We start from the raw sequence: 14,874 nt of genomic DNA, 5'->3' as shown, positions 1-14,874 counted from the left end.
AAATACTTAGCCAAAAGGAGGTTCTAATGCTGGAAAAGGTGCAAAGAAAAAGGTTGGTAAAGAGGCTAGAAGAGGATGACTAGCAACAAAGTGGATGGACTTAGTTACACGGCAAATGGTGGAAGAACTGAAAGACCAGATGGAGGCAGATTCATTTGGAGAAAATCTATTTATGCGGACATTAACAGTTTGTCAGGCCTGTAGTTATGTTCTTTTTAGGATCTTTGGCCTGCCACACTATTTTATAATTTCCTATCTGTTTAATTAGTGTAGTAGTTGGGAGCGGGGAATAGAAAGGAGTAGGATTGTGGAATGTATTGTTGTCCTTCTTTTATAGAAGCCCAAGGTCATCTTTTGTCTCCGCACCTTGACACCTGACCAGAAGCAGAGGGGTGTAGATGCCAGCGTGGAAGATGATGATTGGAACATGTGATGGATTTGTGGGTGTGGGGATAGATCATGAACTTTCAACTGGGTGGAATTCCAGGAAGAACATTAGAGTTGGAATTCCATAGACGTGCTAACTTGCCTGTATCATTAAAAGGGAACTTTAAGGATGATTCTGCCTTGGTCTCTGATGATTTCATACATGGTATTTAGAACGCCTGACACAGTTACCTGATGTCACCTAATCATCAATAGTGGCTCAGGTTTTTACAGTCCAGCTATGGGAGTCTTAGCATCATTTCCTTTTTGATTTGGTTCCACTTCAAGGGGGGGGGGGGTTAGGCGTGACTCAAAACTATGCAGGGCAATTGGACTATTTCTTTGGTTTCCATTTGTTTGGGAATGAAAAATTGCATTCCTTGCTCCACTGTATCAATATACAAAGTGGCATTCTTAACACAATGTAGGATCTTCCAGTTTAGTTTTGGGGAAAGTAATTTTAAAAGAGCATTGTCTGGATCCAGCAAATAACCAGAGGACGTTCCTGCTGCACACATTCTATAGAGATTCATATATATGAGTTTCTATGTTATAATTTATTTGGTCCCTGAAGAAAGCTATTCCAAAACCTGCAGCTGAGGAAATCTATCATGGGAAGGGTCAAAATTATAAACTCTGAGTTACTTGTCCATAAAGAGAATGAGAAGTCATTTCATCAAGATGCAGTAAATACAATCTTACAGTTACCCCCCACCCCAAGACATCCTGTCTGCAGCTCTTGGCACAAGCAAGTCCAATCTCTTACACCCTTAAATCCCCAATTAGTAATCTTCCCTGGATTTCTGGAAAGGTGTGGCATTCAGGAGAATACTGTATGTTCCAGAAAACCTTGGAGTAAATAGCCACCCAAACAGATTGAGTGCATCCTAAATCGCAATCTCATTAATCAGACCTGATTAGTCCCTCCAGACACCATAAGAGAATACACTTACTCCACTTTACATGATCAAATTTCATTGTTACAAAAAAGAAAAGGAAAAGGAAAAGTGAGGAAAGACAGTTATTGGCCAAGACAGATGCAGGGTGGTTTGCTGATTGGTTTGGTACCAGCAGAGAAGTTAAATTTTTTCCTCATGCAATCGTCTGCGCAATATTATTTATATATATTTTACTTTGCATGTGTGCACATCATCCTTCAAAGTAGCATTTTCCCAGGCAGTTTATAACACATGTAACTCACCCTAATTACCACACACATTTTGAGTAATATCTCAGATAGGCAATAAAATAAAGATAATCATTAAAATATGCAATGAAGTAGACAAAACAACAGCCAGAGAATTTTAAATGCTGCAATGAAACATAAAAATTCAACATTAACAGATTAATATGTCTTGGAAGAATAGCGTTATCTTTGGCGCCCCAAAGTCAATAAAGTTGATGCCTACTTGAATCCCTCTTCAGGTATTCTGAATTGTGTCTTTGAATAAGTGTACAGGTACCTGAGAGAAGAAACCACAAGACAACTGAATAATGTTATAAACTTGTGCAATGGGGAAATCATAGTGATAGGGACAACTAGAAATCTATTCATCGGAAGAGGCATAAATAATTATTTTTCAGATCATTCCATCAAATCTCAGAAGCTTTAAACTGAATTCAAATTCAAAACAATAAGCAATTAAAAAATTAGGTATTGTGGCTCAAAGGGACGTGGTGGCTCAGTGGCTAAGATGCTGAGCTTCTTGATCAGAAAGGTCGGTAGTTCAACGGTTTGAATCCCTAGCGCCATGTAATAGAGTGAGCTCCTGTTACTTGTCCCAGCTTCTGCCAACCTAGCAGTTTGAAAGCACACAAAAATGCAACTAGAAAAATAGGAACCACCTTTGGTGGGAAGTTAACAGCGTTCCGTGCGCCTTTAGCATTTAGTCATGCCGGCCACATGACCATGGAGACGTCTTTGGACAGTGCTGGTTCTTTGGCTTTGAAACAGAGATGAGCACTGCCCCCTAGACTCAGGAACTACTAGCACATATCTGCAAGGAGAAATTTTACCTTTTACAAGATCTCACAAAATAAACTGAGCAAGGTGGTGAGAGTTGGAGCAACATTTGTTTGTCTTGAACCTCTGCACCATGATGAGATTGTGCAATGGCACCCACGAACATAAGATGCCAAACCCTAGAATAAAAGCTTCACTCAACATAATTTTATAAAAGGGGTGATGCCAGCTGGGGTGGAACTGTGTCTAAGAGACCTAAATGTCATGGGTGAAAAACCTTTTGAAGTCACAATTTCCTTTCCTTTCTTTAAAAAAAAATAGTTGTTTTTGCTTATTTTTTAACGAAACTATAAAAGATATATTTTGGTTATGTACCATTTATCTAATAATTACAATAGAAAAGCAGAAAGCAAAACTAACAACAATGACAGCCTTGATAGTTTACACAGTTCTACTGAAAATGTATATCAGTTACAGAGGCTGAATCAGCCACACGGGAATATTTGGGATTTTCCAATGTATAGTTTGAAAAATGCTAAAAAAAAAAATACACAACCACAGAGAACTCTTTGATTGATAGTTGATCCAGTTGTGCAAAACAACTTTCCTACTTTGCAACATTGAAATAATGTTGAAGATTATTCTGTGCAAGTGAGTAATGTGGACTTAGTCAATTTGTGGAGAAGTTATAGTATATTGTCACAGCAATGGTGGGATAATTCTTTAAATTGATGGGGTAGGAAACTCAGTATCTCTTGCTCGTAATCTTGTGCAACGTAGGAGATACTTGGTTGCTAGTGGAATTAGGGGGTCTGTCGTTGTGGCTTTAGGCATCTCTCCCGTTTAAAAAGACATATACAAAAGAGTATGCAAGGGGAAATTGCTACCCCCAAAGCTTAAAGTATAGCTGTACTATTTATGCAGGTCCATAAAGTTGATATTATCCATGTCTCAGTATTTGAAATCTTGAGGAAAAAACCCCCATCTCCTCGCTTGCATTTCCCACATTAACTATGCAAGCACATTTTCAGTCTAACAAAAGGCAAAGACATTACCTTGGGATGACTTTTTCCTAAGAATTGTTTCAATGCATTTGATGATATCTCTGATATGGCAAAGTTTCTGTGCCTTAAGTAAGAGAAATAATCTTTCTGCACTGGCAATCTCACCCTTTATTCCTTCATTTCTCAGTTCCTTCCCCAATTTAGCATTTCCGAAAAGAGCCACACAGTCTCCTAACCCTTCCAGGATAGCAGCAGATATTTTCCATGTGCAGTGGTCTGTATGTTAATGTTTACTTGGGAGGGATTACAACAAGCTTGGTCCCTCTAAGTACATTTTAATAGTTCAGTCTCCAAGTAGGAAGTCTATTAAGGTGGACTGTCGGACTTGTTCAGCTTAGGCAACCGGTCTCAGTCATCTTGTGTGCAGGAGGAGCTAAGCAGGCGTACATGTTAGAGGGCATGTTTCGAGCCAGCGTGTAAGATGATCCCTCTTTGCCAAAATGCATCAGGCATCCCTGACACACTCACACACACATTCCTGTCAAGTCATCTTGTGAAAGGCTGCCAGCTTCCAACTTGGCTTGAATGTACAACCTTAATAAAACACACTGAGGTCTCCGACAAAATAGCAGTTCAGCGGCAGCTGGAGTAGAAGAAAGACTCGGAGGCTATGCCTGGGCAGCTGAGTCCAGGAGCCTGCATGCTGAAGTATAACAGAGAGGAAACGATAAATCTCTGCTACTATGCAATAAATTGCTCCTGCTTTAGCTAAGGAAGCATTGAGATTTAGATATACTCTTTTTTAAAAAAAGAAAAGCTCACTATTATTTTCTGAACCTTCTTCCCTTTTCCTTATCTTTTGATCCCCTAAACAAATCCTTAAAGGCAAAGCAAACATTAAAAAGAGGGAGGGGGGAAAAAGGAAGGCAAAAGCGACGAGAGGAGGCTTGGATCAAGGTGTCAAGAGCAGGACAGAAGAGGGCTAGTAACATGACCATTTTCGTTTGGTTTGTTTTCCTTGCTTCTCTTCTGAAGCACATCAACTGCACTAGTCCACGCCGGGCTCCAGAGTCCAATGGACGAAGGTATAATCGGATTCAGCATGGCCAGTGCACCTATACGTTCATACTTCCTGAACAGGATGGAAACTGTCGTGAAACCTCTTCTGACCAATACAACACCAATGCACTGCAAAGGGATGCCCCTCACGTCGAGACAGATTTCTCCTCCCAGAAACTGCAGCGGCTGGAGCATGTCATGGAAAATTACACTCAGTGGCTACAAAAGGTAAGCTGTTCCCTTTGGAGCTGCTCAAACACCTGTATTGATCCCTGCATGATGCATGTACCATTCTGATGCAGATGTTACGTTTGCTGCCCTCATCAACTAGGGACACTCTGAAAAATGGGTTCAGTGAGAATAACTGGCAGCAAAGTTTGATGACTGATTGGCAGATGTCGGCTTGTTGGTTTCAAACTGATATGAAGAAATTCAAGGACGTTCAGCCGAGGTAGCTAATGATCTATGGCCAGGTGGATAGCTTGATGTGCTGACTGTTAAAAGTAACTTGACAAGTATGTTCTACGAGGTGTTTTAGGAATGATTTCCATGTTATTTGAAATACCTGTGGTCAGTATGTTTTGTCCGTAGGCTTATTATGAAGATTTTTTTGAAAAAAAAATAAAAACAAAACTACGGGCAAGGGGACAACAATCGTCAAAGGTTAACAGAAACTATTATCACTGGAGCAACCTTTGACACTGTGCTAGCTCAGAAATGAATGGTTTTAAGTAAAATTAACTGTTTAGTGCATTGCAGCACAGAAATAAACGGTTGGGCTCCTCTTATAATTTTTGGATTCATTTAAGCAAAAACCTGCTGCATGTTAGCAACATTAGACGTGTGCTTCAGTGAAAATGCTTGGCTGAAAGGAAGCACTGTGTAGAACTATAGTGAAAACAGGGGTATTTTTAAAAAAATATATCAGGAAAACTGATAACTAATTCTAATTTTAAGAGCTGCTCATATTTTGAATCAGGCTTGTGGTGGACCCGTCCTAAGTGGTTTGCAATCACTTTGGCAGTTCTAAGAAACTAAATGAACATTGAGAGGCTTCCTCTGTGTTGTGCGTTCCACACACTCTTCATTAATTAACCAAAGTGGTGCATCCTGTGTTCACTGAAACTCGAAATGAATGTTAAAAAAAATAAGCAAGTGCAGCACTGTATGTTCAGGATGCTTTCTCAGAAATGGGTCCCAAAAGTGTTTTTTTTTTTTTAATAGGACTTACTCCGAGAGAATAGCACATAGAATTTCATTCTAAGAAGGCGAACATGGAACTGTTTACTTAATCTATCATAGAATGCTAGCGTTGGAAGTGGGTTGGAAGTCATCCAGCCCAGTCCACTGCTCAAAGAAGGACCTCCCTGAAAGAAGGATCCTTAGCTCTGTTTGAAAGCCTCCAGCTGCCCAGGCAGTCCGTGTCACCCTGTAAAATTTCTCACTCCAAACTCTTAATCAAAATCTGGTCCTACCAATTTGCATTCACTTCTTCCTGTCCAGGCAGGAAGCTTGTTTCTCCTTTAGCCAGTCAAATCTTCATGCATTTGAAAATGGCAAAATGTACTTTTTGAGTCACATCAAGATAGGATTGCCAAATATTTTTTGGGGGGTTTGGCTTTTGAAAGGCTGTTGGGTGGCTATGGTTCATTTCCACATTTAGGTAGCAATCAGAAGAATTGCTCTGGTGGAAACCTCAAGGTTCTCATGCTTTGATGAGATGGGTTCTCATAGGGTAGACTGCATCCCCTTTCTCTCTTCATAAGAGGGAATTAGTCCCACAGAAGTAAACAAGGGTGACTCCTAATTCAACATGTGTAGGACTTCATCTTGAAACTGCACATCTGGGTTTAGCAAGGCTTTCACGTAAGACCTTGAAATGTAATGCAGTCTACTCATTCATTCATTCCTTCAATGGTCGCTGTTTGCACATACTTTTCTGCGAGGCAGGAGATTCTCCTTTTCCTTTCCTACTGAAAAGGACTGCCTTGCAAAATGTTTGTGTTCTGCAGTTGACCACTAGGGACTGAACTAAGCTCACTCTTTTGCTTCTGAACTTTGCAAACAGAAAAATAAGTCTTTGGAGGGCAGTGGAATCCTTTGATTTGCAGCTAGCCATCATGCTTGAAAAGAAAATAGGTGATGAACAGACACTTAGCAGCAAAACTGTATCTCTAAAGCTTGCATTCTTCAGTGGTTCTCCAAATTTAGAAAGTGGAGGAAAGGTTTCCTCGAGTTGCCTTAAAAATGTTTAGCAGGTGGATAAACATCACATATCTTTCTTCGGTGCTATTCCTCATAAAGCATGAGTCATTCCTATCCGACTCTCTGAGTAATTTATAACAGTTTATACATAGTCCAAGGGAGATAAAAATTTGATGCCCAGGGTCCAGCTTACATTTTACAGATGTGATAGCTGCAGGGATTGGGAAACCAGGATATTTCTGATTGTTTTCCTTGGTTTGGAGGATTAAATTGGAGGGTGTGTGTGTGTGTTCCCTTTTATTTCACGTTAGGTTAAATCTCTTTTTGGCCACATACTCTGTGTTGGCAGGAATGACCTCTTTCAGAAACTATGAAGATAGGTAGTTTTGGAAGTCTGAAAAAGTTGTTTGGGTGTTGCAGGTGTCTCTGTAGCCTTCAGCTGTCAAATCTTGGTTTATTTAGTCCATTTGTTTCATTGTTGCTGTTTATACAGGACATTGGGACGGTAATTTTAATAGCAAAGAATATGGAACTGAAAACATGAAATGCATTGAAGTTCAGATTTATATTCCTCAATGACTTTTTAAAGCTGTCATTTCTAGTAATGTTCTATTTGAAAGTACATTGCTGCAGATGAGTAAATTAGAAACATTGCTGCTTCTGTGGCTGTGATCCAAGGCATCAATTGATATATATCACACACATGTGCAGCATTGCACAGTGCTTGCGTCTCTCTGTGTTTTCGAGCAGTTGCTGTAATATATCACATTCATTAAAATTGTTTAGTATTAGAACATGAGATAAATAAACACACACACACACACACAAAACACAATTTTTACACTTTGGAAAGGGGATTGAAAGTGAAGCATGTTTAACTGGCAAGCTGACATTGTAAGGTTCTTAGTTTACCTAATTTAGAAGAAATGTATCTTAAACTTTTTTTAAAAAAAGTTCCAATATTGGAAAAAGAAATATTTGAAAACTTTTCTTACATTGAACTGTCAATTCAAATCACACTGAAAATTCCCTTGTCTGACTGTAAACAATTATGTATTAGTAATTTATCCAATGAAATTTGCATATCCCATTATTAATGTTGACATGATTGGCTGGAAGACAATTCGGTTTAGCAACAATCAACTCTCGCCAAAACTACTAGAAGATTCTTGGTAAACTTACTTACAGCTTTTTCTTCAATATATTTGTTTTAACAAGGATAACTTCCTTCACTGTTTAACCCTGGGTTTCATATCTGCCATGTTTGTTCTAACAGCATTAAACAGACCACATACTGTTTTTTTTAATTCCCTGCAGTAACTGGCTGTTGTGCACTATTGAAATGCTCAGGTTGTAATTTCAGTGTTTAAACTTTGTCAAAGAAGAACTGTCTGAAAATTTTTAGCTTGGCAATTTTTCAGCATTTTTTCCCCATGCTGAACTAACCCAAATGTATGGTACCAAAAGAACCACAAATAGCTTCACAACTGTGCAGATGTTTGTATGGTATCCATTTATCCTTTTCCTATCCTGGTGTCTTCCAGATGTGACAAATTTCAATTCCCATATGTCCTCTGCTGGATGGGAATTGTAGGAGTTGAAGTCCAACAACTTTGGAAATATCTAATTTGGGAGATGGTGTTTTAGATAGTGCACATAAAACCTAGAAACTGATTGAGTTATACTCAAATGAAAAATAGATAGTTTAAAATAAGGAAATGAGGAATATAAAAATCACAATTCTCTACAATTAGATAAGATACATAATTTCCTATGGAAGTTTTGGACTGCTTTCATATCCCCTGATTAATGTCTGTGTTGATTACAGTGAATGGGAGATGTGATCCAAAACATCTGGAGGGCAACAGGTTGTCTACCTCCCATATGCACAAACCAGCAGCGGCTCTTCGGGGTTGCAGGCAGGAGGATTTCCCAGCGCTATTTGAAGATGTTATATATTATTATTATTGCACTCTGACCCTTGGTTAATTTTTCTCCCCTCGTTTTAAATTTGGTGACATCCCTGTGTAAAAGTAAAAAGAAAGGACATTAAAAACATATACACATAGTATCATATTCACTTGTGATTGTGCCCTTACATTGATTTTTTTTTTACTGAATTTGTTTAGGATATTTAATAAGGAAGATGGTAGGTCAGTGCGGTTATGATTGTAGAGGAAAACACACTCCCATGTGAGTAATAGAATATAACTGACCTAACCTGGTAAGTTAAGGGTCTAGTGGTCCCGTATATACTTAGCTTTAGCTTAGTTTTGTTTTCACATTTTTACGGTGAAACTCATCGTAGAGCTATTTTATAGCTCATTTTATTGTGTAAACACAAAATTGGGTTCAGGCTTTTAAGACATTTAACCATGTTATGCAAAATTATAATGCTTTGTGACATGTATTATGTTAACACCAAATTTGATTAGACTTTTAAGACATTTAACCGTGTTACACAAAAGTTACAGTGCTTTGTGACATCATGAATCCTGTGCAATCTAGTCTTTCTTTCACGCACTGTCCTAGAACGTATTTCCTATAGTACTATTCTGCCCTTGGAACATCAATACATACAGCTGAAGGAACCTTAATTTTTCTTGCATGTGGACCTTTTTTCTCACCACATCCGACTATCTATCTTGCCTGCCTGCCCGTCCATTTCATATGCCACTTTCAACTAAAGAGTTCAGGTTGCTGTACAGTGAATCCCCTATTTTATCACTTAAGTACCCTTTGAGAAATAGTGGCCCCATTCCCACAACACATTAGTGGGTCAGTCTATGGTAGGAACTTCAAAAATTGATCACTGACCCAGTTTGTTATAAAGGAGTTAGATTTAGTTTAAGACGGGCCCAGTCTTGGATAAACTAAAGGTAAAGGTAAAGATTTCCCTCGCACATATGTGCTAGTCATTTCCAACTCTAGGGGGCGGTGCTCATCTCCATTTCAAAGTTGAAGAGCCAGCGCTGTCCGAAGATGTCTCTGTGGTCTTGTGGCTGGCAGGACTAAACACTGAAGGCATACAGAATGCTGTTACCTTCCCACCAGAGATGGTCCCTATTATTTCTACTTGCATTTTTACATGCTTTCGAACTGCTAGGTTGGCAGAAGCTGGGACAAGTAACGGGACTCACTCCATTACGTGGCACTAGGGATTTGAACCGCCAAACTGCCGACCTTTTAATCGACAAGCATCTTAGCTGTTGAGCCACTACGTCCTACCTTCTCATTGTTGTTGTTGCTGTTGTTCCTAGAGTCAGGAACAACTAGCACATATGTGCGAGGGGAACCTTTACCTTGGATAAACTAATCACCTCATAATTCCACCAATTCTCTCATTTCTCTTGTCAGTCCTCCAGGACAAAGAACTGGAGAGAAAGAGTGGCAGAAAATGTCTCCACTGCAGGAAAGAGGCTTGGGGACATGGAACATCCTTTGCACTGACCTTCTGCAGTGGCTATTTCAATCCAGCTGGCCAATGGGGGAGAGGATTGTAATGTTCCCAGGTATTCCCAGGATAGTCCTGGGGTTCTCAGGTGCCAGCACAGTCCATCAAATGGTAAAGTGAAGGAAACAACAAAACATATTCATAATGCACATTGCAAAAGCAAATGTTTTGTTTTTGATGATGGGTCATGGCATTGTGGCCTTCATTGTGTCATGTTGATGCTTATCCCTATGGATACTACTCATTTCCCAGAATAAACTCTTCCTATTTCTTTAAGGCACTGGAGAGCAATCTTTTCTAATGATAAATATTTTACAGGCTTCATTTAATTTCTAATGATGCAGAGCATATTGTGAATCAGCCTCTTCAACCCTCACCCTATGAACTCTTGCCTTTCTTCCACTCTTCCTTTATTTATTTTTTGGGTGACATGGCAGGCCAACCATGCATTTCTTAGTGTTCTTGGCATTGCCAATGATGTGGACTTCTTAAATGTTTAAAGAAAAGAATAATTTGCTGCTATGTGGGGAAATAAGTTATAGTGGAAAGTTATGGTATGTTGTGTTTAGAGGGGCAGTACTAGGAATCTCTAAGGATTGTATTCCAAGTCAGGAAACTATGAAATTTAGCAATATCATTAATCTAACATTAGTTTGTGGACAATGATAATGAATACAGCTAAAAGAACTGAACAAAGGTTGAATGAGTTAATGTTTCACATAATAGATATACAATGGAGCTAACATTCCCATATGAATTATGTAAAACTATTAGCTACAGAAATGTTCAGTAAACATCCCTGCCTAATTCATCCATTCCCCTTAATTCTCTGTCAATGTGGCTTGATTATCTGAGCCTCCAGCTCAGATATGAAGTGAGCATTATAACCTTTGCATTCTTCTCTAATCCCGACCTAACAAATCTTCTACAGCAATATCACTACTTTAAGATTTTGAGAGCTTTTTTCCACCATGCTGTCTCTGTTACATCTCTGGTGGTATTAGCCTTTCCTCAGTATGACTGCTTTATCACCTGATTTTTCTTCACATCCAACTCTACCGGAATAAGCATTTGCCATGCTGCTCTAGAATCACAATGATTGCGTGTTCTAAAACAAGGTATCCTGAGCATCAAAAATACTTTGATTAATAGGACGGTAAGTAATAGGTTATTTTCCTAAAGGATGCGTAATTCTTTCCTAAGGAGCCTTAAGATAACCTTCACAAGGTTATTTAGTCTGGTGAGGCAATAGACACTTTGGGGTATTTTTAAAAATAATGTTATTTGTTCCAAACATCTGAATAGAACAGCTGATACTTAAACTTTCAAATAAAATGAGCGGTATCACTCTTAAATACACACACACACACACTCATTCACAGTTTATGCCAGTTATCTGCAGGATCGCATCCTACCACACACGTCCCTGCGACCTATCCGCTCACACAGGGAGGGCCTTCTCCTGGTGCCGTCCGCTAGGCAATGCCAGCGGGCGACACCTAGGAGTAGATCCTTCTCTGTGATGGGCCCAACCCTCTGGAATGACCTCCCCCCCGACATTAGAACCACTACTGACCTCCGCTCCTTCCGACAGAAACTGAAGACACACCTGTTCCGACTGGCTGGTTTGGCATAATTTACAACGTCTACCCCCCCCTGGCATATACTTTTTACTGGCTTTTAGAGGGATAGTGTATAAATTGTATGATATTTTAAATTTTATATTGTTTATTTATTAGCTGTACAGTTTTGGTCTATTTTATCCTCCTCCTATGCATACATGTATTTTATTTGGTGTTTTTTAATACGGACTGTACACCGCCCCGAGTCCCTTTCGGGAGAGGGGGCGGTATATAAGTGCTAATAATAAATAATAAATAAATAAATAAATATGTTATTTGTGTTCTGTTGCATTGCTGAGAAGACCCTCCAGGCGTGACACACTGTAATACTGTCAATAATGTCATAAAGAAGCTATTGAGGGCCAGCCAGATCAACCTCTGATTAAAAATTTGAAAGATCGTGTGGGTGAGACAACTTTAATATTTTAATTCTAATTTTATATGGTGATATTATACTGTACATAGGGACGCTCAGTGGCTCAGCTGCTAAGACACTGAGCTTGTCGATCAGAAGGTCGGCAGTTCAACAGTTCGAATTCCTAGCGCTGCATAATGGAGTGAGCTCCCATTACTTGTCCCAGCTGCTGCCAACCTAGCAATTCGAAAGCATGTAAAAATGCAAGTAGAAAAATTGGGACCACTTTGATGGGAAGGTAACAGCGTTCTGTGCTCCTTTGGCATTTAGTCATGCCGGTCACATGACCATGGAGACGTCTTTGGACAGCGTTGACTCTTCGGCTTTGAAACAGAGATGAGCACCGTTCCCTAGAGTCAGAAACAACTAGCACATATATGCAAGGGGAACCTTTACCTTTATTATACTGTACACCATTCAGAATCCTTCCCTGATGGAGATAAGTGGTCTAGAAACATGAAATGTAAACACACAAACAAATTGGAAAACTAGAATCTGGTTTAAGATTCCACAACCACATCAGAAAGGAAGATTGGCTTGTTTTGTTCATTACATTTATGTGGCTGCCTATCTCACCCTGGTAGCTTTGCATAGTTAACAAGAGTTAGAAACACAACCAAGTGGAAATAAAATACATCTAGCCAGGGTTAAATAGCAATCAAACCACAATTAATATAATCATTCCTCAAGCTGAACCTGACAATCTGACCTCCAAGTCTGGGAACATAGCCATGTCTTCATCCATGTTGGGAAAGGCCAACAGGATTGCAGCCAATCTCAACTACTGGAGGGGATGGTGTTCCACAGGGGAAGTGGTATAAGAGAAAAGCTCTCTTCCTGGCTTCATTCAGATGACCTTGAATTGACAGGGCCTGTGACATGCTTGTTCTGCATGGGAATCTAATGGGTTGGAAGAGGAAGTCTGCAAATAACCCAGCTTTATTCCATACTGGACTTTATAGGTGACTACCAGCAACTTTAAATGCACTTGGAAGCATATTGGTAGACCATGCAGCTCACAAAGCTGAGGCATAATGCGTGCACAGGAAGAGTGCTCATCACTGTCCTCAGTAGTGCATTTTTAAACAGTTGTGACTTGCTAATTCTCTTCAAAGGCAGCTCCACGTTGGGTGCATTGCAGTAGCACACTCAGGAGGTGACTAAAGTATGAGTGACTTGTCAGCAGAACCTCCAAAGAGTTGCCATCTGTTCCTCAAATAGGAGCTCTGAATCCAGAAGGACCCCCAAACTGAGCACTAGTTCTGTTTGGAGTCGTACTACCATATCCTAAACAAAAATTGAAGGGTCACCAGCACCAGGAACTTTGGTGGGGAAGTTGCTATGCAGCAGGGAGGCTGAGACAATAGCAGTGGTTCCTATTGATTCCTACAGCCAAACTTAACCATCTTGCATCTATTTATCTATGGAGTAATGTCTCTAAGATAACCATAGCTACTCCCCCACTGCTGCCCGGGAGCTTTTGCTGATGCCACACCAAAAACGCTTTTTAAAATGCGTAACACTTTTTTGGCACCCAAGAAATTTTCAGTGAAACACACAAGGTCAGTCTTCTCATCTGTAATAAGATGAGGGAGGCCTTTCTACACACTGACCTGACATTCACATCAGCAGCCCAAAACCGGGGCCACCGAAGGGCTAGTGAGTGAGAAATAGGGTTCAGTACAGGAAATAAATGACAACATGTAGCTAACTAGATGCCATCAGGCTGGGAGTCCAAGAGAAGACCCACACCTGACCCATTACAAGACCCATGACAAGACCCTCACCTGACATGATCCTCATCTGAAGTGACCTTCCCATCACAAGGCCTGCTAACCACACAAAGCCCTTATAAACAGAAGAACACAGTCATTGACATTCCCTAAATTCCACTAAACATGTTACCTAGCCTGGTAAAGAAACATTTGGAAACCAATCCACAAGCTCAGAAAATGAACCTACACCCTCATCCTACACCCGAGCTACAGATATTCATGACTATCACAAACCCAGATGCCCAGATGTGTGTGCTTGCAAAAAAAAGCAAAGTCTCAGATTATATATTTATTTACCCAATTTATATAACCTCTCTTCTCACAAAACAAATGACTTGAGCAGTACCCAGCAAGCAACATAAATAGACATCAAGCAGACTGATAGACATAGAAGTTAATTGTCAAGACAGCCTCCCTCAGCAACCAAGAAAGAAACCACTTAACTCCATTTTGCAGAATTAAGAGTACTTTACTGGTTATGAAAAGATAGCAGCTAAGCAAAGCAAGATCTGAGGCAAAAGCATGCGAAATCATACATATCAATATGTGACCAAACCCCCTCCCCCTGATAATCCTCATCCCAGTGTCCAATCTGCAAATCCCTTAGGTGTCATGTGAGTTCCATCGTCTAGGAGCATCATCAGGATGGTCTGCAGGACGGTTGGCCTTGACCGACACCAAGCACTAATCTCCAGCATGCGCAGTAGATGGTGAGACCAAAACTCCCTTTTTACAATCTTTCCTGTACTTAAACTTCCCCTCCCAAATACCAGCTGCCCCTCCCCATTTCAATGGCAGCCGAAAGCAAATAGCGAAACAGAGACTGACATTAATTTTCAACTGTCCATCTACATTCTATTGGCCATATGTGGTCACTAGGTCATAATTGTTAAAGAGTTGGGATCATTTATTTTGGCCCTCCAGGATTGATAAGTTCTTTAGGCTTTCTTG

The 14,874-nt window shown here is 40.0% G+C and overlaps 1 protein-coding gene across 1 annotated transcript in view; it reads left to right on the top strand.

The window, feature by feature from the left end:
* Positions 1-4,053: 4,053 nt before the first annotated feature.
* ANGPT1 (angiopoietin 1) overlaps positions 4,054-14,874 on the top strand; it is a 146,924-nt gene continuing 136,103 nt past the window's right edge. Inside the window, exon 1 of the mRNA XM_081952464.1 lies at positions 4,054-4,680. Within this exon, the coding sequence (XP_081808590.1) occupies positions 4,384-4,680 (297 nt within the window). The 5' untranslated portion in view covers positions 4,054-4,383. The remainder of the gene's footprint in view (positions 4,681-14,874) is intronic.

This window comes from Natrix helvetica (genome assembly GCF_964273705.1).
Source record: "Natrix helvetica genome assembly, chromosome: 4".
Classification (NCBI taxonomy): Eukaryota; Metazoa; Chordata; class Lepidosauria; order Squamata; family Natricidae; genus Natrix; species Natrix helvetica.
Note: the sequence above shows the minus strand (reverse complement) of the source record. Positions and strands in the feature narration are given on the sequence as shown.